The 22,250-nt window shown below is 46.7% G+C and overlaps 1 protein-coding gene across 10 annotated transcripts in view; it reads right to left on the bottom strand.

Moving 5' to 3' along the window:
- DENND2B (DENN domain containing 2B) overlaps positions 1–22,250 on the bottom strand; it is a 154,407-nt gene that overhangs the window by 12,046 nt on the left and 120,111 nt on the right. For 7 of the 10 annotated variants that reach the window (XM_081263942.1, XM_081263941.1, XM_081263940.1 and 4 more), the window contains 12 exons: positions 20,970–22,229; positions 17,560–17,696; positions 13,595–13,666; positions 9,727–9,878; positions 8,070–8,285; positions 7,114–7,210; positions 6,448–6,492; positions 5,325–5,509; positions 3,888–3,997; positions 3,606–3,675; positions 895–972; positions 520–660 (listed from right to left, as the gene is read on the bottom strand). In XM_081263942.1, coding sequence (XP_081120068.1) covers positions 520–660; positions 895–972; positions 3,606–3,675; positions 3,888–3,997; positions 5,325–5,509; positions 6,448–6,492; positions 7,114–7,210; positions 8,070–8,285; positions 9,727–9,878; positions 13,595–13,666; positions 17,560–17,696; positions 20,970–22,229 — 2,563 coding nt within the window. Of the gene's footprint in view, positions 1–519; positions 661–894; positions 973–3,605; positions 3,676–3,887; positions 3,998–5,324; positions 5,510–6,447; positions 6,493–7,113; positions 7,211–8,069; positions 8,286–9,726; positions 9,879–13,577; positions 13,667–17,559; positions 17,697–20,969; positions 22,230–22,250 lie in introns of those variants that run through there. The other 3 variants (XM_081263945.1, XM_081263944.1, XM_081263937.1) reach the window with 2 other exon arrangements.

A 22,250-nucleotide genomic window follows, 5' to 3' on the forward strand; every position in this document is an offset into this window, starting at 1 on the left:
TTCACTGCTAGATCCCGTATAAAATGTCACTTTCTAGGGGAGTAATTTCTCTGGGTCTCTAATCTACAGCAAACTCTTTGTTAAATACTCTCATAGGATCATATATTTTCATTTGTCTCTTAACATATTTAGAAATCATCTATTTATATGTAGAAGTATATATTTAACTAGGATCTCCCATTAGACTAGAAACTCCTGGAAAACAGCCCTGTCTCTCTAACTATATGGCCCAGTGTCTGGTATAATCCCTAATTGTGACAGAGCACATATTCAGTAAATATTTACTAAATAGACAAGAAAAGGGAAGGTGGAGCACAAACAGGTCAGAGAATGACCCTAGAAGGAGTAGAGAGTTGGGCAACATCTATAGTCACTTTTCCAGTCCCTATTGATTAAGTGCATGAATGTGGTGAGCAAGGAGGGCGTCATGTTCTGCATCTTCCAGAGATTGTAACCTCAGTTGCAGGACCTACTTAGTGCCAGCCCAGAGCCAGAGAGAGGAGCAGCAGAAATCTTTACCTCATTGCCAGCGCCTGGCAGAAATGTCTTCACTTTGATGGTCTTCCCTGGGGCTGGGAAGGGCGACTCCATGAGACTTCTCATGAAGGGATAGACCAATGCAGCCGAGATCCCACGCCGGCGTTCCACCTCATCTAGGACCTGTGCCCACCGCCAGCAGCACAAAGTGAAAGGATGTCAAGATCTGCCCTTCCCACCTCAGGTAGAGAGCCAGGTTTGGGAATAAGGAGGGAGTCAGAGAGCTCACTTGTACTTGGTCTTGCATTCTGTCTCCCCTCCCCATCCCACACAGGTGGTTTTCTCATCTAAGCTGGCTGCAGATGGTCCTATGGGAGCTGTCAGCTGGGAGAAGGGGAGCAAGCCAGAGCCTCTTACCTTGGAAAACAAGCCGAAGCAGCCAAGGCGGCTGATGACACAGTACACCTCTGGCAACCGAGGCCCTTTCCCACTTGGCTGGCCAGGACAAGGAGGAGAGAGAGAGAGACACAGAGAATGCATGAATAACATACCTCACTGCTTTCCTTTCGAATAGAAGACTAAGTACTGCCCTTCAATGGAGGAAGAATGCATGCCTCTTGTACACTCAACCAGGTCCCCAAAAGAAAGGATGCTTTTCTTTGGGGGTAGATGTTAGCCTCTGCTGGGTCTTCTAGCCCAAGAAGCCAGGCTCCTGCCAAACTCTACAAGGCTCCATGTTTCCTTCCAGGACACTGACAGCGGTTGGCAAAGGACAAAGCAGTTTGGCAAAGGCTGCAGGATAATTTGTGGATTTATATTCCTAAGCCTAGATGACAGTGGGAAGGACTTGTGTATGTTCTTTGGAGCAAGCCACATAGCCTTATGCCCTCCAATAAGGGACTTTCTGAAAAATATTCCTTCTGTCACTGCTCTTTTCTTGATCCACCCCTATTCTAGGAAGGCAAACTGAAAACAGATGAGAATGGAATTATTATTTATTAAATGTTTACCATGTCCAAGTTCTGGGCTTGGTACTATTCAAAAAGGGAGAAATGTTATTATCCCCATCTTACAGATAAAGCAACTGAGTTCAAAAATATTAAGCTGCTGCCTAAGATCATGCATTTTAGAAGCTGTGGAGCTGGGAGTCTGTTTTGGCCTCTGTTTTTAATGTCTAACCTTCAAAGCATGCTACTTTCTGACACAAAGGAAGGGAAAGGGACACAAAGACACAGGATATATGCTATGAAGTGAAGAACAAAAAGAGGGCAGAATTTAAAAGGTGGGTGGTTGGAGAAGGAGACAAGCACTTTTGAGTGCCCTAGGCCTGGAGCCCCCTCAAATAGAGGGGGTGAGTTCACTAGAGTCCATTCAGTCCACTGGAACTGGCAGGACCCTGTTGCTGCCTCCAGACTCAGAGGCCTGGAGTGCCTGGCAAGGACCAGTGGGGAGGGAGCAGAGCAGCAGGTGCTGGCCCCTCATGCAGGCTGCTAAGCAAATGCAGATGGGGCTATTTCAGTCTCCAAACCTGCTGGCCACACGTCACAGATCTAAAGAGAAGGCAGAATCTGTTTTTGTCCATATTAGGTCTGAAACTCACTCCTCTCTCTTTCCTTCTCCCCCGCCTCTCCTAAAGCCCCAAGTGATTAAATCAAGTATGTGGGATTTGGGTTAGAATCGTTGTGTCCAATCTGTAGGAATGCCGAGTTAGTGCCAGCCCCCTTGGCAGGGACCCAGTGCAGGCCCTCTCTGAGCACGCCAGGACAAACATGCTCTTCCCTGGGGGCAGCAGGCCCACTGCAGAGCAACAGTTCTGCTCCATCGATTCTCCAGCAAAGGCAGTCTTCAAAATGCTCCTCTCCAAGCCCAGGGGATCCAGGGACATGCTGGCCTCTTCCTGGCTTGACTACCTGGCATCTGGACTATTCTATATCCCCTCAACTCCACTCAATGGACATTCAATATCCAAATATCCCTTCTCCTCAAACTATCTTTTGGAGGAGATCCGAGGGTACCAGATTGGTAATAAAGGACCTGGATCAATTCTGGCTCTGTCCTTCACTGGCTATATGTCCTTGGGCAAGTCATTTCACCTCAGGGTCTCAACTTCCTAATTTATAGATCAGGGAAAATAATATCCCTTGGACTATTATGAGGGCTAGAAAAGCGCAACCAAACAAAACAAAAAATCTGAGACATACTTAAAGTGTCTATCTTAGAACATGATAGATCCTAAGCAGGTTTATTCCCTTGGCTCTTTCCTTCAATGTTCAAAGTTTGGCTTCCCCTACTAGACCAGCTAAAGTTCCTTGAGATTAGGAACTCATCAGCATGTGGCCTGACCCCCAATGGAAACATGAGAAGTGCTTCTAAATGAATAGCCAGAATCCTCCTATCAGGCTTCTCCCACTAAGACCTGGATACCCCAGAATATTATCAACAACCCAGTGACTTCTGGGGAGAGTTCAATAGGAACTAGGTCCTGGACCCAGCCCTCCCACTGGTACTCTACGACAATCTATTTCCCAGGACTGATAGGAAGGGAATTGGGAAAACTCTTCTCTTAGAAAAATAGCTTTTGTTTTTAAAACTCAAGAATCTTTTCCTAACATTCAAGGAATCTCTCCCGGTATCCCAGAGAAGGAACTTAGAGCTTTGTCTCTGCTCAGATTGTAGCTTTACCAGACAGGATTACTCCCTTTATTATGCTGACCAGTTATTGGGGTGAGGAAAGTTGTCCTCTACCCAATTTGATACATATACACACACACACTGCTGGAGTGATATGATCTCAACCAGAGGTAGCAGTCAGAGCCCATAATCCCAAAGAAAATGAATGAAAAGAAAAAGTATAGAAAAGCTAAAAAGATGATGAACCAAAAAAAGGTGATCCACTCTCTGCCCTGATTTCAATATTCACATTCTAAGATCTAACTGGACAGGCTACTCTGAGCCCTGCTATCCTAGAGGTGCCTCATCTGTGAAAGTGTGTGTGTCAGAGGGTCACCCAGGGGCAGATTGAAGGATTTCATACAAGCTAAAGTATGTAGACGTAGACGGGCCAGAAACATACACATACCCTGGCCCATTCCCTGCAAGCCAGCCCCAGAGGTGTGAGCCCTACTCACCAGTAAGCGCCTGCAATAGCCAAAGCGTCTGCTGCCATCTTCCCCAGTCAGCATAAAAGAAAAGGTCTCACTGGGAATAGAAAAGAGGGAGAGATCTGGCATTAGAGAAATTATGAAACCACCTAGGAAAGAATCCCCAAGAATAAGAACTGTCATCTCAGGGATTAGAAGAAGGTTGAAATTAATGTAGGAGAGTAGGCTGAGACTAGGACAGGGGTTAACTGTCCAGGGCTATGTGGGGAAAGGAGAGTCTATCTCCAACCATTCCAGGATGGGACTCACCTGCTATATTCTGACACAGGAATCCAGTCCTTGGCATCTGGGAAACAAAACTGGGGAATGGCTTTAAGCCTTTCCTCTGCCTCCCGCATCTGCTTAGTGGGTCGGTCCAGCTGCAGGAAAAGAAGAAAAAGGGGAGAAGACACCAAGAGATGACAAGGAATCTGGGGTAGGGGCAGAGGGCAGCTGAGAAGCATCTCCTTCTCGGACAGCTCTAGAGGCCACCCTACCAACTAACAAGCTTTTTGGCAACACTTGTCCTGATCCTAATTCTTACAGAGGTCTGAGTGTGAACTGAAATATCATTCATTCATTCATTCAATCAGTCAGTCAACAAATGCCAACAGAGTGCCTTGCATGTGGCATCTGATAGCATGCCCATATGCTGGGCAAAGTGGACAAGGTCCCTGACCCTGTGCATTCTGGTGCATGCACCACAAAGGAAACAAGCAGAGTAATATGTGAAAGAGAAATGGGCAAGAAGAAGGGCCACATCAGTGCATCTGGAAAGACCTTGGAAGAGGGGCCACTTGAGCAGAGTCCATAGCCATATGAACAGCTGGAGAAAGACAGGCAGAGGCAAGGGCAGAGAAAAAGGGCTTTCTCTTCTCAAAGGAACAAATGAGACCAGGCTGGCTGATGATGAGTAGAGGAGAAGTGGTAAGAGATAAGGTAGGTGGAGAGGTGGGGAGTAACTGGAAGTGGGCCCATTTTCTTTTGGGGGCAATAAGACACTCTAAAATTGTAAAGTTCTATGAATATATTAAAGAACACTAAACTAATATGTGGAAACTAAAGCATAATTAAAGGAAAGAAGACAGTGGGGAGAGGGGTCTGATATCATAAAGATATGGAGAAGGATCAGTGGAGTAGAAGTAAGAGGGAGGAAGGAAGTGACAGGGAAAGAAATATGGAACAAATCTAACAGAATCATGTTATATACACACATGAACATACCAAAGGGACTATATCCTATAAGTAAAAAGTATCAACCAAAGTTAAATTAATAAACTGTGAAAGGAAGATCAGCAGAATGGAGGAGAGAGAAAAGGGGGAGGGCTTAGGAGAGGGAACAGGGATTGAAATCAAGTTCCATGTATGTATGTCAAAAGGAACCCAGATACTATGTATAAATACAATGCTCTAAATTAAAAAACAAAAACAAAGAAAGAACACTGAATTGAAAACTATAGAGTGGTTGGGGGAGAAGGGCAGGTAGGAAGAGTAGCTAGGGGCATTCCTCAGCCCTCATCCTCTGAATAAGCACTGGCCCAAACCCACCCCAAAGCCCTGTCTTCCCTCCTGGATATGAGGAGGCAGGCACAGGGCTGTGGTGACTGATGGAGCACTACAACAGAAACAGGCTCTCTTCTTCCCAGATGGGCCAGGACAGGAGACAGCAGGCAGGGAGGTAGGGCAGACAAGGGGAGACGGCCTCACCTTGGGAAACTGGTAGGAGACTTCAGGGAGGTAGGTGTTTCGGGATGGCTTCTTCTTGAGGGATACTACCACAAAGTATTCAAAGAGCTCCCGCTCCTGCCACTCAAGCAGCTCCAGCTCCAAGGTCCGATAGCTGGGTGCACGCTTCAGCATCGACTGGATGTGGACCAGACGCTGTGTGTGGGCTGGGAGCAGGTCACACATCAGGGAAAAAGCAGGCTGGCCACTCACAGACCTCCCATCAGCTCCTCTACTCCTGACTCTGGCTCCATCTGTGGATCACCTCTAAGTGCATCAGCCTTGTCTGACATCCTCCCTTAGCTAAGTGAGATGTGGCAGGAACAAGTCATCAACATCTGCACAAAGACTCTGCCCTACCACAGGAAGCCACCAGCCTGGATCTTCCTAGAACCTCTGAAGACTGATCTGTGGTCAATAGGACTACCAAGGTTAGGCAAGCCCTGAGACATATCATTGGCACCTACCCTTTGGTCCTTCTTAGTACAGAAGGCATGGACCAGAATGTATGAACATCCACAAGGGTCTCATCCTTTGTTGCTTGGGCTGCCCCTAAGTCCAAAGTCCACATGCCTGGGAAACCCATGGAGGAAGGGTAGAAGGAGCAAGTTTCCATGTACTTTAATTATTCTGGGAGGTCTAGGCAGGGTTTTCCAGTAGAGAAAGCACAGAGTTGTAGCAGTCTCCTCTCTAGAGACTGGGGAGATGAGTGGTCTCAGGGCCTCCAGAGGACCAGTTTCCTCAGTCTCTGGTACAATTCTTGCAACCAGAAGAGGTACTTGTAATCTGAACCCATCTCTGACACTAGATTTACATTTACCAAGCAAATGTAGTGCCCAATTCCCATGGATAATGGCTTAGGAAAGTATACTTAGAGCCATAAGTACTAAATTTGGCAAAGGGAGATCAACTTTTTGAATTAACATCGCAGGGCTGAACTATAAGAGTGGACTTCCCTACAACTTCCTGCTCTGGTGGCCTAGCAGCTTGCCTACCTGTTGCCTTTCCACACCAGTTTCTTTAGGGACATTGGAACCACCCTTGCAGAGGAAGGGAAGACTAACTGCTGTTGCAGCCAGAGGTGGGAAGTGACGTCATGCCTTACCTTTGAACCTGTCGTCAGAGTCGCTCTCACTCTCACTATTCTCATCTGGAAAAGTAACAGCAGGAGTGCAAGTTTGCTGAGCCACTACCTCACAGCAAGTTTCTGGTGCCCCCAACCCCACAATTTTTCTACGATGGATAAATCTGTATCTAGTCTAGGCTGCTGTGGGCCCATGGGCAGGCATCTGTGGGCAGGAGTTCAGTGACCTGGGGCCAGGGTCCCTCAGACTTCAGTTCATTGGTGCTATTCTATATACAAACACCTAACAAGCCTGGTATCAGGGAAGCTAAAGGCCCAACTTAGAGGATGAGCCAGCAGAGAGGCCTACAGGCTTGGAACATAAGGGCCCTGCCTCTAGCAGGCCAAGATTTGAAATGGAAAACAGACCACAGTGTTCAGTAAGTCTGGCCTTTCCTTTTGCTATGAGCAGATTCCCACACCCACCTCCCTACACAGAGCCTCAAGCATGAAGGAACCCATCCCAGGGCTGACGTCCGTCTCTTGCTCTCCTTCTCTAGACATTTCCTGGCAGGACTACCCTCCCTGGAGGCCGAAGGACCCCACAACTGGCCTGCAGAAAGGCAAACTAAAGGAGCCCACATTTCTCCCCATTCATAATATCCAAGGGCCCCAGATAGTTGAACCAGCTCAGACACCAAGGCCTACCTCTCAGTGATGCTGTCTCAAGGCTGGACATAGAGAGCTTTTTTAACCTCTTCTTTCCCCTCTTGGCATTGTAGATGGAGTTAATTCTTTGGACAAGCTGGATGAGAAAATCAGAGAAGGTAAGGTAACCCTGACACCAGCTGCCCTAACTTCCAAGAATGGATTAGGAGCCCATCCTTTCCCTTACTGGTGCAAGCTTTCTACACCCAACCCACTTGGCCCAGCAGTGGTCTTCCTACTGAAATAATCTCAAGTGGGAACTCACCAGCCATGCCTGGTAGCTCTCCATCTACTCTGTCCCCTAGGAGTGGTCTTCTTCCCCAAGACAAGGACACTAAACTTAGCTCCCCAGAGGAAGGAACTGTGATCAAACTAGACAGGATGGGAGCTCCTGGGTCCCAAGAGTCATTGAACCAACTGAGACAAAGAGCTCCTCAGATGCAAAAACAGGAACAAGGATTCTAGCTTTTCCCCTCTGGAGCATAACCTGGGGCCCTGACAGGAAGAAGTTAAATTCCCAATATACCCAAGCATTGTTTGCAGGCTAAAAATACCGTTTGGCTAAATCCTGCTGCTGTGGGCTGGGGACTTAGGACTAACTGCCATGTGTGCAAATCATTGCTGAAAACTCTACAATTTCTAGTGTTATAAAAAGGAAGGCCCGTGTTTGAATTCTTAGGTCCCTGAAAGCCTAGAACTGTTTTGGTGTGCACAGAGACTCCCAAATTCACACATCACACTCACTAATGGGGAGCTAGCTTTTTCTTCTGATATCTGAGCACCAAGAAGCAGTTAATGCATCCTTATTGAAAAGAAAAGGAAATTAATAAGGTGAAAAAGGGCAGTGCAAGGATCCATAATTTACTTAAAAGGAAATGAGAAAGCAGCCCAGATTAAGGAAGGAAGGCAGCCTCCCTGCCTAGACCCATGCCTCCTCTCTCCCCATTGGGGGATACCTTGGGAATGCGGCGAGCCCTGCGGCTGGAGAGCAGCTCACTTGTGGTGCTGAGGCTGTCCTCGTTGAGGCTGGAGGGTGAAGATGGCAGGCTCAACTGAGCCAGCAGCAGCATGTCGTCATGGCTATGCCTCTTGGGTAATCGTGGCAGCCGGTGGCTCTTCCTTTCTGACCAGTTCCCACTGCGCAGGGACTGGCTACTGGGTTTCAGGGAGAGCTGACATGGGGAAAAGGATGTAGGAGAGAGGCTTGTCACAAATACCTTGGCCAGGTCATCTGTTGAACCTGGGCACTGAGGCCCTGGGCTGGCATCTATGGCTCCCTGAAACCCATCCTGGAATTTCCATCTACCACAGCTTTCGCTTTTAAGACTTCATTGCCAACTGGCTAGTTCAGGAATAGATTAGATACTTAACTTGACCAAAGGAAGCCTCACTTCTTTTGCCAGAAATAAAAAAAAAAAAGCAGAGGCTAAGAAAACTGCACTTTCACCAGAGTGGAAAGAGAAGGCACATCAGGAATTCTCTGGGACAAAGATTACTGAGTCTGAATAATGGAGCCAGTCCCCAAAGTTTATCCTAACAGAGACCATAAACTACATGCCAGCTTGCTCTGCTGGATGATCCTGGCGGCCTGGCAATGCTCACTTCTTCCAGGGACAGCAGAAGGGCTCTGGGCTCTATACTCAATGGACTACCTCACCACAAATATACCCTTCCAGTATGGGGTACCTTATTGGCAGTGGATCTTACATACTGCTAGGAAGGCAGGCACCCCCTGAAGACTCCCATAGTTGTCTCGATCTGGAGTTGCCTCTCCTCACTCTTCAGTAAATCCTCCTTCCTCCACAGCTCACAATCGCCTCTCCCCACCCAATCAGTCTGGCACTACACATTAAATAATAGCCTATTTGAACAGAGCACATTAGAAGGGTATATCTTTTATTAAAAATAATCATATGACTCCAAAGCCAGAAGAAACCATTTATATATTCTCTGGTCAATATTATAAAATATTCAGGTCTCTCCATTTGCACAGAATAAGTTACTAGACAGGTCAGAAAAAGCCTCTCCCTCTCCTGAATCTCCTGTTTCCTGTCCAACAAGACTAAAATGAGTTTATGTCTAAGGACCTCCTTTGATTTTTTTTTTTTTTACCTTTCCTCTCATTCTGCCCTCCTTCAGTCCATTCTTCAAGATTCATTCTTACTTCCTCCAATAGAGATGACTCTAATGAATATCAGGTTCTCCAAATCTGGTTTGGGGCTTATACCTGGCCCCCACATGCCAGCACTTGAGATAATTTCTGAGTTGCAGAATACCAGAACTCCAATCAGGGCCCTTCTTTCTGTTTCCCACAGAAGGGGAGGAGAATACTAAGACAGGAGATCTCAGGGGTTCTTGGCTTAGTTTTGCAGCTCAGAGGTCAGGCAGTAAGAGAAAGAAGGTAGGAGAGGATTCCCCTAAGAGGATAATTCAATTTTCCACAGGGATTTCAATATGGCAGAAGTCCCTGAGTGCTGAGCTCTTTCTGAGGTAGTCTTCTCTGCCAAGTGAGGGAGAAAGTCTGAGTGAGAGCTAGGCTTACACCTTGAGAGAACAGGCCTTCAATGTGGCCCTCACAACTGTCTCTACAGGCCCATGTTGGGGCTGCATTACCTGCATGGGTGGGCTGTTGTACTTCCTGTCCTGAGGACTCCACATCCTGTGCAGAGAATCCAAGGAGTTCTCAGACAGTTGCTGAGACTTTCTTCCAGCTCTTCGGCTCTTTAAGTCCACATCCTCATATGGATTCTCCTTGGGCAGCTCTCCTGCAGAGGAAGAAAAGTTAAAGAAGGGGGAGAAGGGAAGAAGGAAACACACAGAGTTACACACACACACACAAATAAACAAGTAGAATTCCTGTGAACCAAAGAGAATGGCTTCTGCCTGGTCCCTTTGGCTCATGAGTCACACAGCTGTCTGTCTGCAGTGGGAAGGCTACAAACAGATCCTGGCTTCAAGTCCAGAAGCTGAGCACCCGCACCCCCACCTCCAGTTCAGCTCAGCTCAGCCTTGTCCGGCCTCTGCTTTATAAATTCAGGGATTGCACAAGATTGGCTCAGCTACTCCTGCCTGTGCCCAGCAAGAGGACAAAACCAGCATCAGGAGTCTGTCCCTGGCTCCAGTCTCTCTCTGTTGGTAAACCCCCATCCCACCCCTGACCCAGGGATATGCACCTCTTGGCAGGAAAGGCTTTCAGAAATCACACAACTGCAACTCTTGGTGGGTCTCCATGGAACTCAGTTTTGGGGGTGGTCATGCAGGAACTCAAAGAACCTAGTCTAGGGAACAGGGCTTTGCCAGGCTTCCCTCTTACTTATTACACTGTTCAACAATTCTTTTAGGGGAAGGATATTGTCTGAGGCAACCCCAGAACCAGAACAATGATTATCAAGTAGTAAGTGCTCAGTAATTATTTGTTCAATGGATCTCTCTGATCACGGGTCAGTCTATTTCCTCTACTGCAGATCTCAGCAAAAAGAACTATCATCACTCCCTTCTTGGCACAAAATTTCCTGCTGTGACATACGGAGGTGTGAAGGCTTGGAAGGACTCTGGGCCAGAGAGTGGGGGTGGGAGAGTTTCTGCATCTCAGAACCAGTTTCTAAAACCCTGGCAATAGCACCATATTGACACTACTAGAAAATTTCAAAAAAGTCCAAAACATAGTCCCTGCTTTTGAAGAGCATAAGATTTTGAGACATTCTTTGTCATAGCTAGAACCTCCTGCCCCTTCCAACACATGCCTAAAATTTTCTAGAATACAATAATACCATGAGTCAGGTTAGACCTGGCTTAATTCCAGCAATAGAATCATAGTAGGGACAACCCTTTGCCCTTGTCTTTCTGTATCTTCTCCCCAGTCCCAACAGCACTGTTTGGGACTTGGGACCTAGCATTGTTTGGGTACCAGTGACAAGAATAGGCTTTGCTGAGGTTAGTACATCTGGTAAAGCTGGGCTCACTTCAACATCAGCAGCAGGATTTAGCCTGGGTGACTACTGAGTCCCACGCTGTCCTGTGACTTACAACCCAGAGCAGCTCAGACTGTATTCCTCTGGCAGCAAGCAGAAAAACTATAAGACTGGAAACAAAGACTGCTGGGAATGCAAGCACTCCCAGACACACCATAAGAGAAAAACCAACCCCTATATTCTTAGAAAGTCCTCAAACAGATGAGGTTCCTTCAAATTGTGGCATACTTATTAACATCATGAAAAACCACAGTGAATTCAGGAAGTACTTTACAGAGGTGGAGGTGTGAAGTGAAAATTGCAGTCACAACTAATGAGACTACAGTGGGAACAACACAAATCTCTATAAACTTATGAGCCAAGGATGGGTCAAGGAAAGATTCAGAACTGGATTAAGTGATTCCCAATACCAAGCAGGGTCCCCAGCAATGGAGCAAATCTTTTCCTGTAACACTCATGCTTTTGAAATGACTTGTCTCCATTCCAGAGCCCTGACTAAGCAAAGCCAGCCCATTAGCTCTGCTTCAAGAAGCCAAATATCAAACCAGGCATCCCCTGCATGATTTCTTCAGCCCACTCCACTGTGGGGATGCTTTAGGAGGAGTCAGGGTAGACTTTCTACTTCTTGGACCCTCTCCAACATATATCCTGTAAAGTTGAGGTGGTAAAGGGGATTAAGAATAGAATTCCAGAACACATTCTTCCCAATTCCATAAAACGTTCAGAATCAGAGCATCAGTGTCCAGATCAGGGCAGATTTGTTCCAAGTTTATCAAATCCAAATTGCCTTGGATACATGACCAGTCAGAATCCTTATCATCATTTCAACCCATCGGAAGACCTGTCTCAATCTGTTTTGATCAGAGTTTCTCTAAGCTAATGACATTTTGGGTTGCTAGGCTGACCTGTCCATTCGTAGGAAGTTTAGTTGTCACAACCCTGGCCTCTATCAATTAGCTGACATTAGTATCCCTCAGATGTAACAACCAAAAATACTGACACTGCCAAATGACACCTGTGGGCAGACAGGTGAATGGATAGATGGAAGGAAGAGAGGAAGGGGAGAGATGGATGAAATTGCCCCCCATTGACAACCATTGCTTCAGAAAGATATTTCTAAACTTCCTAATAGCTTCTGAGCACCATGCCATGAGTCCCAAGACTAACCCTCTTTTCCTTCATCTTTCCCCTCCTTTTCTTCTCCCTCCCCTTCCTTTTCTTCCAGAGTAAGAGCTTTGAAATGTGATAAAAAATCTAAAGTTCCAAGAACAAGATGTAGGACGCTGAGGCCCTGAAGTAATATACTATTTATGCATATCTGTGATATTTTTAGGGAAGATAGTTGGAAATATCAGGTTCTCCACACTACTACTGTCTCTAGAAACTTGATTACATGAAGGTCTAAAATGTCCACTCCTCCTACCCAGCCCTAATGCCAGTCTCTTTCTTTTCTAATGTAACCTATGCCCTTATCACTTCTCCAGGAAATGAATGCTGACCCCAGACCAAGCCCTTCCTCCCCAGCCTCAGTTAGGTTCCTTAGCAGCCCTAGTCCATCTGTGACCCCCAACTTTATAGATTATCCCTGACTACATAACAGATTCTCTGTCATCTCTCCAGACAGGAAGGATGCCCCAGGGATTCGGGTGTGCAAAGAATAAGCAGACCCTGAGTCCCAGAGCCACTAAACTGAATTTGCTGAGACCAAGTAAACATCAAAGCAAAGAGTGGGAAATGGCAATCAGAAAGTCCTACAGGGAAACAAAACTACAGGATGGCTGGAGAAGCCAGAGCTGAGTGGAGAAGCATGGGATGATTTAGCAGGCATGGACAGGAAACAGGAAACGTGACAGACAGCAAGATTTCTACCTGGGTTCTTGCCCACATGGCCTGCAAAGGACAGTTCATACTGAGCTTGGAGAGGGATAAAGAGGTAGGCTGTCTTCTCGGGAGGCCTGGCCCTTATCAAGCTCAGCTGGGGAGGCCAGAGGTCTCAAACTTTCCCAGCTTTGCTAATGAAATAGGCGACAAGGGCATGACCACAATTTCTGTTTTGCACTCTTCTAAAAGGGACTTGTTACAGCCCAATCTTAGCACATTGATCCTCTTGAAGGAAGAACCCAGCCCCACCAGGCCCTGTCCCTACTCCCACTCCTCCCCATAGCTCCTTGGGTTATTAAACACACGTGCAACACCCACCCGCTCTCCCTATCCCCCAACTGGAAGAACCAGTTAGGGAGTGTGTGTATATGCACAGAATCTGAGAATTTCTCCAAAGTCTAAGCTTCCTGGACCATACCCATTGCTAGGGCCTTGGTCTGCAGCTTCCTTCCCCAACCTTCCTCTTTTTCCAAGTGGCTGTTTCTCCTGGGTCTCCACCTCTCCCCCTCCTTCTAACAGTAGAGAAAGGATGAGGCCAGGGGCCCAACTCCCTGGGGCCAGCTTGTTACCCACCCTCCAAGCCTTGACACCAATTCCCAACAGCCCCAGCACCTTTCCCTGGGCTGCACCTCTTGGCTGCTTTGCTTCCTGCTGCAACCTCCATCCTGGTAGGTGCCCTCTGTTCCTTACTGTTGCCCAGCCTGGAGGTGAATGAGAGAAGAAGGCAGAGAGAGTGTAGGCTCAAAAGGCTTTGCAGTACAGGCTGACTGGCCCTGTCCCCAGCTTGCATCCCACTAAAGTTCCTGGAAACTCTCCCTCAGCCCTAGCTAGCTGATGGGAGTGGGAATCTCTGCAGGAATGCAGCCCAGGCTCCTTGGTCGGGCGCCGAGGCCACTCCACATAACTCCCTAACAAGCTGCTTCCTTGGGTGAATTCTTCAGTGTCAGGCTCAGAATGCAAATGATTTTAAGGCTTTGCATAACAGCAGCATCTTACAAGGGCAGATATCAAATTAGATGGGCAAGAATTAAACAGCCCCAGGAAGCAGCACGGCAGCAACTTTCTTTTTGAATCTTTCTATTATAAGTTAGCAGGCAAAACCTCAGCCTGTGCAGATATCCTACCCCATTTCCCCAGGCATAATGCCTGGTGTGGGTTCAAGGCCAGTGGATTCCCCAAGGCCCTTCATTCAAGTTCACTGCACACAGCGAAGACTCTGGGCCAACAAGTCCTCAACCTCCTAACAGACTAGGGAACTACAGTCCAATCATCTGTACCCAAGATGGAGATTTAGCATGGGTTCTTTCTGCCTTCCTTTCAGCATGAGCATCACATGCCTGAAACAAAGCTCCGCTTGTTCCTGTGGGTTTGTCCCTGTGGACAAGCGACACACAAGAGCTGAATAATCAGCCAGAGTCAGAAATAACCTTAAATCCACAAAGTATAGTCTGGTGGGACAATCCAGAAGGCTCCCAGAAAGTCAGAGCCACTGGTCAAACTGGGGTTAAAAAGTGAAATCTGACATTCAGAGTTCAACAACAAGAGACCCCCTGAATCCTTTAGGGGGGCCCCAAATTCTTTGAGCTCTCTCCAGGGAGGGAGAAAAGGATAAATCAACCAGTATCTAATAGGAAGAGAATATTCTCCCTTGTATTTCCCTCTATCCTCCCTGGTGAGGTTCTAGAAAATTCAGACTGGGCTGCTGTGGGGGAAAAATATGTTCTAACTGCAGACTCTCAAGACCACTTCCACCCCAACCCACAAAACCTAAATACCAAAAACAGGTGCCTGGATCACTTTCCTGCCCTATTTCCTGCAGCCTCCCCCTTTCAGTTTTCTCCTGTTCTCTACACAATGCTCCAGTGATCCAGAAGCTAGGTGAGCAGTTAAGGAAGATCCCCCAACCCCAACTTTACCCTGTATATTCCTTACCCCTCGCTCTACCTCATTCATTCAAGAAGCAACCAGCTGCTCCTATGTTTTCTTGCCACGACATGGAACATCCCAACATGGAAGGAAGTCTCTCTGAGTGAAGAGAAGAGGCCCAGACACTTGACTCCTCTCGGTGCTCCTTCTAACTAGATCTAAAGCAGCCCAGGAAACAGTTCTGTTGTCTGGTGCCTCCAAAACTTTTTCCTAGACCCTCCTCCTAAATAACCAGCAGAGTCCTGGATCATGAACTCTGGACAGGGAAAAACAGTTGAAGCTATCTATCCCCTTCTCTTATTTCCATTCAGTTGCTAAAGAACATATCCCCACCTGGATAATGTTCTTGGGCAGCAATATAAGGGTTCCAATTCTTGTCAGAGAACAGTGAGGACTACAGTTTTCTAGGGCTGGGTATGCTGGGGGGATAACAGAAAACTCCAGCCTCTCTGACCACTGCAGCAACAGCCAAAGTAGATGTTCTCAAGAGCCCTGGGCAGCAGTGATATTACAATTTGAGTGTAAACTCAAAAGGCTTTGCAGTACAGGCTGACTGTCCCTGTCCCTAGCTTGCATTCCACTGAAGTCCCCAGAAGCTTTCCCTCAGCCCCAGGGCAAAGATGAACTAGAGCTAGGGGAAAGGGCTGTATGAAGTAGAGTTGGGATTGGGACATCTTCCGTAACAGTTCATCTCATTTCTGAATCTTTGGCTCTGATCCCCATAGCCCTACCTCAGCTCTGGGTGATCATGGGTACAAAGCTGTCATTTCCCCCAAAGAAAGGGAAAAGTCCTCCCTCCCAAAACTGTTCGGTTGTTTTAGGGCTCTCACTCCTACAGTCTTCCTACTATGGTCCAGTACTGCATGGCTACATACTATATGCATCATTCCTGGATAATCTGGGTCGGAGCATGGCTGCTAATCTCCCCAGAAATGCTAGTCTAGCAAGATGTAAGGAGAAAACTATGAAAGTGATGGCTCTGATCAAATGACCAACCAAATGGTCATCTCTTCACAAGATTCCCATATTCTGAAAATTTGGAGGGTTCACTCTTTCTCTAATGTGTAAATTCTAAGACTATGCTCTCCAGTTTCCAAACCAAAGACATGGTGGTGCATGCCTGTAATCCCAGTGACTCCAAGGCTGAGGCAAGAGGATTGTAAGTTCAAGGCCAGTCTCAGCATCTTAGCAAGACCCTCAACAATTAGTGAGACCCTATCTCGAAAAAAAAAAATGTTTAAAAAAGGACTGGGGATGGAGTTCAGTGGTAAAAGTGTCCCTGACTTCCATCCCTAGTCAAAAAGAAAAAGAAAAAAAGGTTCTGAGGGCAGAAGCAAGCAAGCACACCACTTACCTCCCCTTCACTGACCTACACTAAGACACACACTTTATTTAAGCAGAATCAAAGCCCCCCACTGAAGAGGATGAGATCAGAATTAAAATGAATGCCAAAAATGAACTCAACTCAGCTTAGACCATCTATTTTTTGTTGACCTTTGCACTCAAGTTTGCCAACACCATGTTCTTCCACTTGTTGGAAACAATTTTCCATGGAGTATTGCATTTCTGCCCTTCTTCTGAGCAAAGGACAGTTCTGGACTATATTTTCCAGGATGTTTATACAGCAAACAGTCTTGGAAAATGGAGATATTTTTCTCTCTTCTGAGGAGAAGGAGATTTATTTCCTGATCAGGAATGGTAATGTTTCCTTGTAGGCAAAGGTTGGCAGGTTTGCTGGTAGCCCCTGAGAAGACTAGGCTTTACCAAGACTAGGTTCTCGGGTTTTTCAGCTGGGACACAGTATGGAGCTTCTACGTGGGCCTCCACTATACTGCCGCATAAGACTTGTGAGCAAGGGGGCCCAGGGGAACAGTAAGCTCATGCTGCCTGCTGTGTCATAAATAATACTTTATCTATAACCTAAAAGTCTGATGTCTTCTAAAAGCATCTATGAATCTAGGGCTATGAAATTTGTTAGCTTATACTAAAAACAATGTCTGTGCCCCCTGAAAATGCATATGGTGAAACCTAATCCCTAATTAGCACTGGTAGGTGGGGTCTTTAGGAGGTAATTAGGTCAAGAGGACAGAAACTTCATGAATGGGATTTGTGACCTTATAAAAGGGACGCCAGAGAACTCCCCCACCCCTTCAGTCACATGGGAGATGACAGATGTCTTTGAATCAGGAAGCAGGCCCTCACCAGACACTGAATCTGCCAGTGTCTTATTCTTAGCTCATTTAATTCTAACAAAAACCTTAAAAAGTATTATTACTGTTACTATTTTTATGGTGGTTCATATCACATCACGATCACTTTAAAAGAGAAAAACAGAGCCCTCACAACAGTTAAGTGATTTACTTAAGGACACACAGCTAAGAAGAGTGCCTGTTGGGCTCTCATGTCTCAAAAGTAAAAGAAAGGAATGATTCATTTTTTCCTTCATGTGATCTCAAAGGCCTTTTGGATTTCAGTTCACTCTAGGGTTAGGCTTTAGTCACTCAGCTGCTCTATCTTGCTAAGGTACTTCCTCTGATGCCCATTTCAAGGAGGCATTCTCCAAGATAAGAACACATCTGCCCACAGGCAAACCTGTGAGGATCTCCTGTTTCCTATTCTTTTGCATACCCCAGAGATGGCCCAGCCCACCATATCTTCCACTGCTTACCCACAATATCTTCATAGGCATTCTCTTCTAAAGTGCTTTTGGATCCAAACTTGGGTTGGCTCTCAGTACCATTCTCAGTGGGAGAAGAGGGGTATAGGGACTGGAGACTGGATGCATCCTCAAACTCAAAGGATTTTCTGTGAATAATAAGAGCAAAAGTCATTCCCACTGAGCCAGATCTCTGCTGCCTCGTTGGGAAATGGCCACAGACAACAAAAACTAGAGGCTCTCCTCAGAAAACCAGCTACCGAAAAAAAGCATTAAGGTGGATCCAAACTTTCCATGCAAATGAGAAGGTATGGTGTAAAGGGTTCCAGTGCGGGTGCCTGCAATATGCCTCATCCCTAATAACACCAACATCAGGTAATGGTTACCACAGCATGCTATACATCACACAGAGGTAGGAGAGGCCCCTCTGAGGACCACTGATGATACAGGATATTTGGGATGAGGTCAGAGGAATGTAGCTCGGAGCATCAGGGAAGTCTGGAGAATAGGCGACAGCTCATTTTTGGCAGGGAGGCCTCTAGACACTACTCACATTTGTTTGTTGGTGTCAAGTACTGCATCAAATGCACCTTTATACATATTATCTCATTAACCTTCATAATTGTTCTGACAGGTACTGTGCCATTTTACAAATAAGGAGATTGGAGTGACTGGTTGGCATGGGCTGGTTTGTTGAAATAGCAAGGACTAAACCCTCAAAACAAATCAAACTCCTCTGAGGTAGAGCTAGGAGGACAATCTACAAACTTCTCTCCAGGTAGCTGCCTGTTCCTTTCCACCCCTAGGTTACTGTCCCTCTACTGTGGAATTTCAACCACTGCTTATCAGTCCCTAAGATGCCCTGAGCCCACAGCACTCCTTACGCCTCTCCCCTCATCTAAGTTGGGACCCCAGATGTATCCTGTCCCTCTTCAAGGCAAGTCCCAGCGGGCTCCTGAGGAGGAATCCCTCCCATGAAAACCTCCCTCTTCCAATGACATCCTTTTCTCTCTTGTTTACCAAACAACTACTAAGAATCCTAGGAAGCAAATCAATGACTGAAAATGTCCTAAAGACCACATTGTGTTGTTGGCTGGCCTGGCCCCTCTTCCACGCTCAACACAATAGAACCTTCTACACTGGCACTCTCTTCCTTTGCCCCTATGATGCACTGCCTCCCAGTTTTCAGCTACCTCTCTGGCAGTTATTTTTCAGGCTCTTGTGAAGGATACTCTTTCACTTGCCTTTTAAATGCCAGGATCTGTCAGAATTCTGTATTCAGGACTCTTTCCCCACCCCCATCTGCACTTACTAGGGGTAAATATCCATGGGCCAACACCCTATCTAACATTCATACCTTGATGACTCCCAAATTTCTGTGTCTGGATCAGAAATTCTTGACTAGTTAAATATCCAACAGCTGAGTGTAGTGGTTCCCAAATGTTGATGTAAGACCAAGTATCCGCTGGCACATACAGCAGAAAAGCATCAATCTTAGGCAAGCAGTTCTCTCGAGTCCATGAATGGGACACAAATCATGTTCTGTCAAGTTATCCTTGAGAATCTCTCAGAAAGGTACTATATTGAAGACCCTCACATATTGTCTCTCATTAAGACAAATATAGTCAGTTCTTCCTGATTTTTTTAAACAGATTTCTTTTTCTTTGGTCAAATACCAGCAGACCTGCATTTTTAAAAAAATGAAAAAGTAGGGGGGCTAGGGATATAGCTCAGTTGGTAAAGTGCTTGCCTTGGCCCTGGGTTCAATCCCCAGCACCACCAATAAATAAATAAATAAATAAATAAATAAATAAATAAATAAATAAATAAATAATTTGAAATTATTAAAAAGTATATAAGAATCACACCTGGCTAAGAGGTACAAACTTACCAGTTCATTCTCCTCAGAGGAATACGTTCACCTTGTGGTAAGACAAACAGAACAGCTTACACTTTTAAAACTGTTTCTCTTTTTTCCAAGAGCAAAGATTTCATTTACTAAATTCTTATATGAAGTAACTCTACCATATAAAGTGTATGTGATATTTATATATATATTACATATAAATGAACTCTTCTCCATTCCCTCTTGTTACCTAGTTAACTGCTTCTAATTTTAGGTTAGCAATTCTGTCTTTGAGGGGCTTCCCCTCACTCCCCAGTTTAAGTTACCTGCCTCTGGGTATTTGCAGAGTCCTGTGCTGACATGGGTCATGGAACACCTCACAGTGTCTACAATTTATCTGTTCACTAGTCCATGAAGTCTGTGAATGGAAGAACCATGTTATTTGCTTCTGTGTATCTTTAACCAGCACAAGGCTTGGTGCACAGAAAGCTCTGGATGGGTGTTTGTAGAAATGGATGAATAAGGACAAAGCAAACAATCCTGGCAGGCTGGTAAAGAATTAAAGAGCAACTGAGTATTCTGGGGTGGGCCAAAACATGGGATTAACCTTAGCCATAGGGTGTTCTGGCTCAGGGGTCTGAACCTTTGTGATTCATCCTCTACACACATGGCAGGAAAATTTAACATGAGATGGGATATGGTGGATGAAGCCCAAGGTATGGGAACAGACTGAAGAATCTCCAGAAATGAAACAAACCTGAATGTCCATCTGTCTTTGAGCTAATTGAGAAAGGCAGTGGGGGGGGAGGAGAAAAACTCTTCCAAAGGAAGCTGGCTCCCAACCTTCAGAGAACAGATGCCTGTCAATTTTAACCAACTCCAGCAGCTCCAGCTCCCAAGTCACTGTGGGCCCTGGTAGTCCAGGGTCAGAAAGGCTAACTGGGAAACCAATAAGAAACTGAGAATAGGTAGTTCTTGGACTTAGCCAAGAAGAATGTGAAAAAAAATTTTTTTTCACTCCTTTTTCCATTAGTTTCTCATCTTTCTCTCCTCCATCGGTCTTCCCTTTCAAGATCTAAGAATCCTCTCTTGAAACAGGCCCAGAGTTTCCATATGGCTAGGAGGCCCTCAGGAGAGAATGCAATATTCAGATAATGCTTCACTAGAAAAGTTTCCAGTGCTGGCACTTCAGGTAATAGTGAGGCTGAGACCCTACCAGTCTCCTCAAGGGACCACCTGCTTGACCTAAGAATATGATGGCTCTGATCTTCCCATGAAGGATTAAGGAGTTTCAGTTGGGCTCAGGAAACAGCCCAGCTCTACCCTAAAGGCCAAACCCAGCCAACATCTGCAAAACATAGAAATGGGAAGAAGTATCTTCATCTTCCCACGCTCATGCACATATCCTATGAGAAAAGAGAAACAATCGCATTTTTCACTACAACAACCACCAAACTAATGGTTATTCAGTGCTTCAGAGTCTAGGAAGCACTCCACACTACAATCTGCTTTTGCATCCTTCATTTAAAAGAAAGCCACTATGTCCCACTATAAGACACAAGGAAGGGCATGTTACCTGCTCTGGGACTTGCGATGACCACGCATGTCCTTCTTCAGTCTCCGGGTGACTGGTGGGGCTGGGGTGGAGGGCAAGGGGGGTGGAGCAGCAGGTGTGGGCGAAGGAGGTAGACCATTGCTTGGCTTACTCTTGGGGTTCTTGTCAGCCTCATATTCAAAGGTGCGCTTGGGTTTGGGGACAGGGTTCACAGCGGGATCAGGGGAGCTCTTTGATGGCAGCAGCTGGGAGTTAGGATTATTTCCAGGGGTCCCTGGCTTCAAGGAACCACTGCCTTCCCTCTCCAGGGGCAGGCCCGCCTCCCCCCCAACTCCAGGCACTCCTGCTGCCCAGGTGCCAGCGCTCACACTTGCGCTCCCTGTTGGTTCCTCCAAGGTGTCCAAGGTTCCTGTCTTCCTTCTCCCACGATCTACACTGTAGCAGCTGCTGGGGAGCTGGGGAAGCCCCCGGCCTGGCTGCTCCTTCAGGGCCTGTTCAATTTTCTGGATCCGGCTCAGCACTGCTGAGCTTTCTTTCCTGCTGCCATGCCCCTTGAGGAAGGCACTGGGCTCACTCCGGCCTGGCCGCTTCTCCAGCCGGTATAAAGAGTCCCGGACAGGGAGTGTCTCTGCCTCTTCCTCGGTCTCAGGGTAGGAACACTCAGAAAAGGTCCTGCTCATCCTCCGGAGGCCCTTGAAATCAAAAGTCTTTTCTGAGCTGCAGGGGGATGGCACCACACTGGGGCAGCCCACGCTGGGGCAGCCCTCACTGACTACCCACTCACCCCCAGAGGCCTCCCGCTTCTCTCCACAGAGGCTCATCCTGGGCGAAGCCTCTCGGCGACCTTCCCATGCTGAAATCTTCTCCCGGATGCCCAGGCTGTGGGCACGGGTGCCAGTGCGGGTCAGCAAGACACTCCGTGAGCCAAGTGCTGGCCCTAGGAATGGGGTGCTCTGGGCAAGGGGGAGGCAAGCAGCTACTCCCTCTATATCCTGGGCCGCACACTGGACATTCTCCTTTTGGTTCTCTCTTTTGCACACTGAAGGGCTTCTGTCCAAATAATTCGAGCTAGTGGCCTTGATAGGACAGATGGGTGGAGAAGTATCTGGGGAAGGATCTTGAGGATCTCGGAGTGAAGAATCACAGCGGTGCCAGTCCTTGAGAAGCACTCGGGACCTGGAATGAGTAGGGTACCTGCAGGCTGAGGTTTCACTATCACTGAAGGGATAGATGGGACTCCTTGGTGGGGACAGAACTGGAGGTGGAGAGACTGACTGAGACCTAGGAGCAAAAAAAGGTAAA

The sequence above is a fragment of the Spermophilus citellus genome (genome assembly GCF_964194105.1).
Source record: "Spermophilus citellus genome assembly, chromosome: 2".
Taxonomy (NCBI): Eukaryota; Metazoa; Chordata; class Mammalia; order Rodentia; family Sciuridae; genus Spermophilus; species Spermophilus citellus.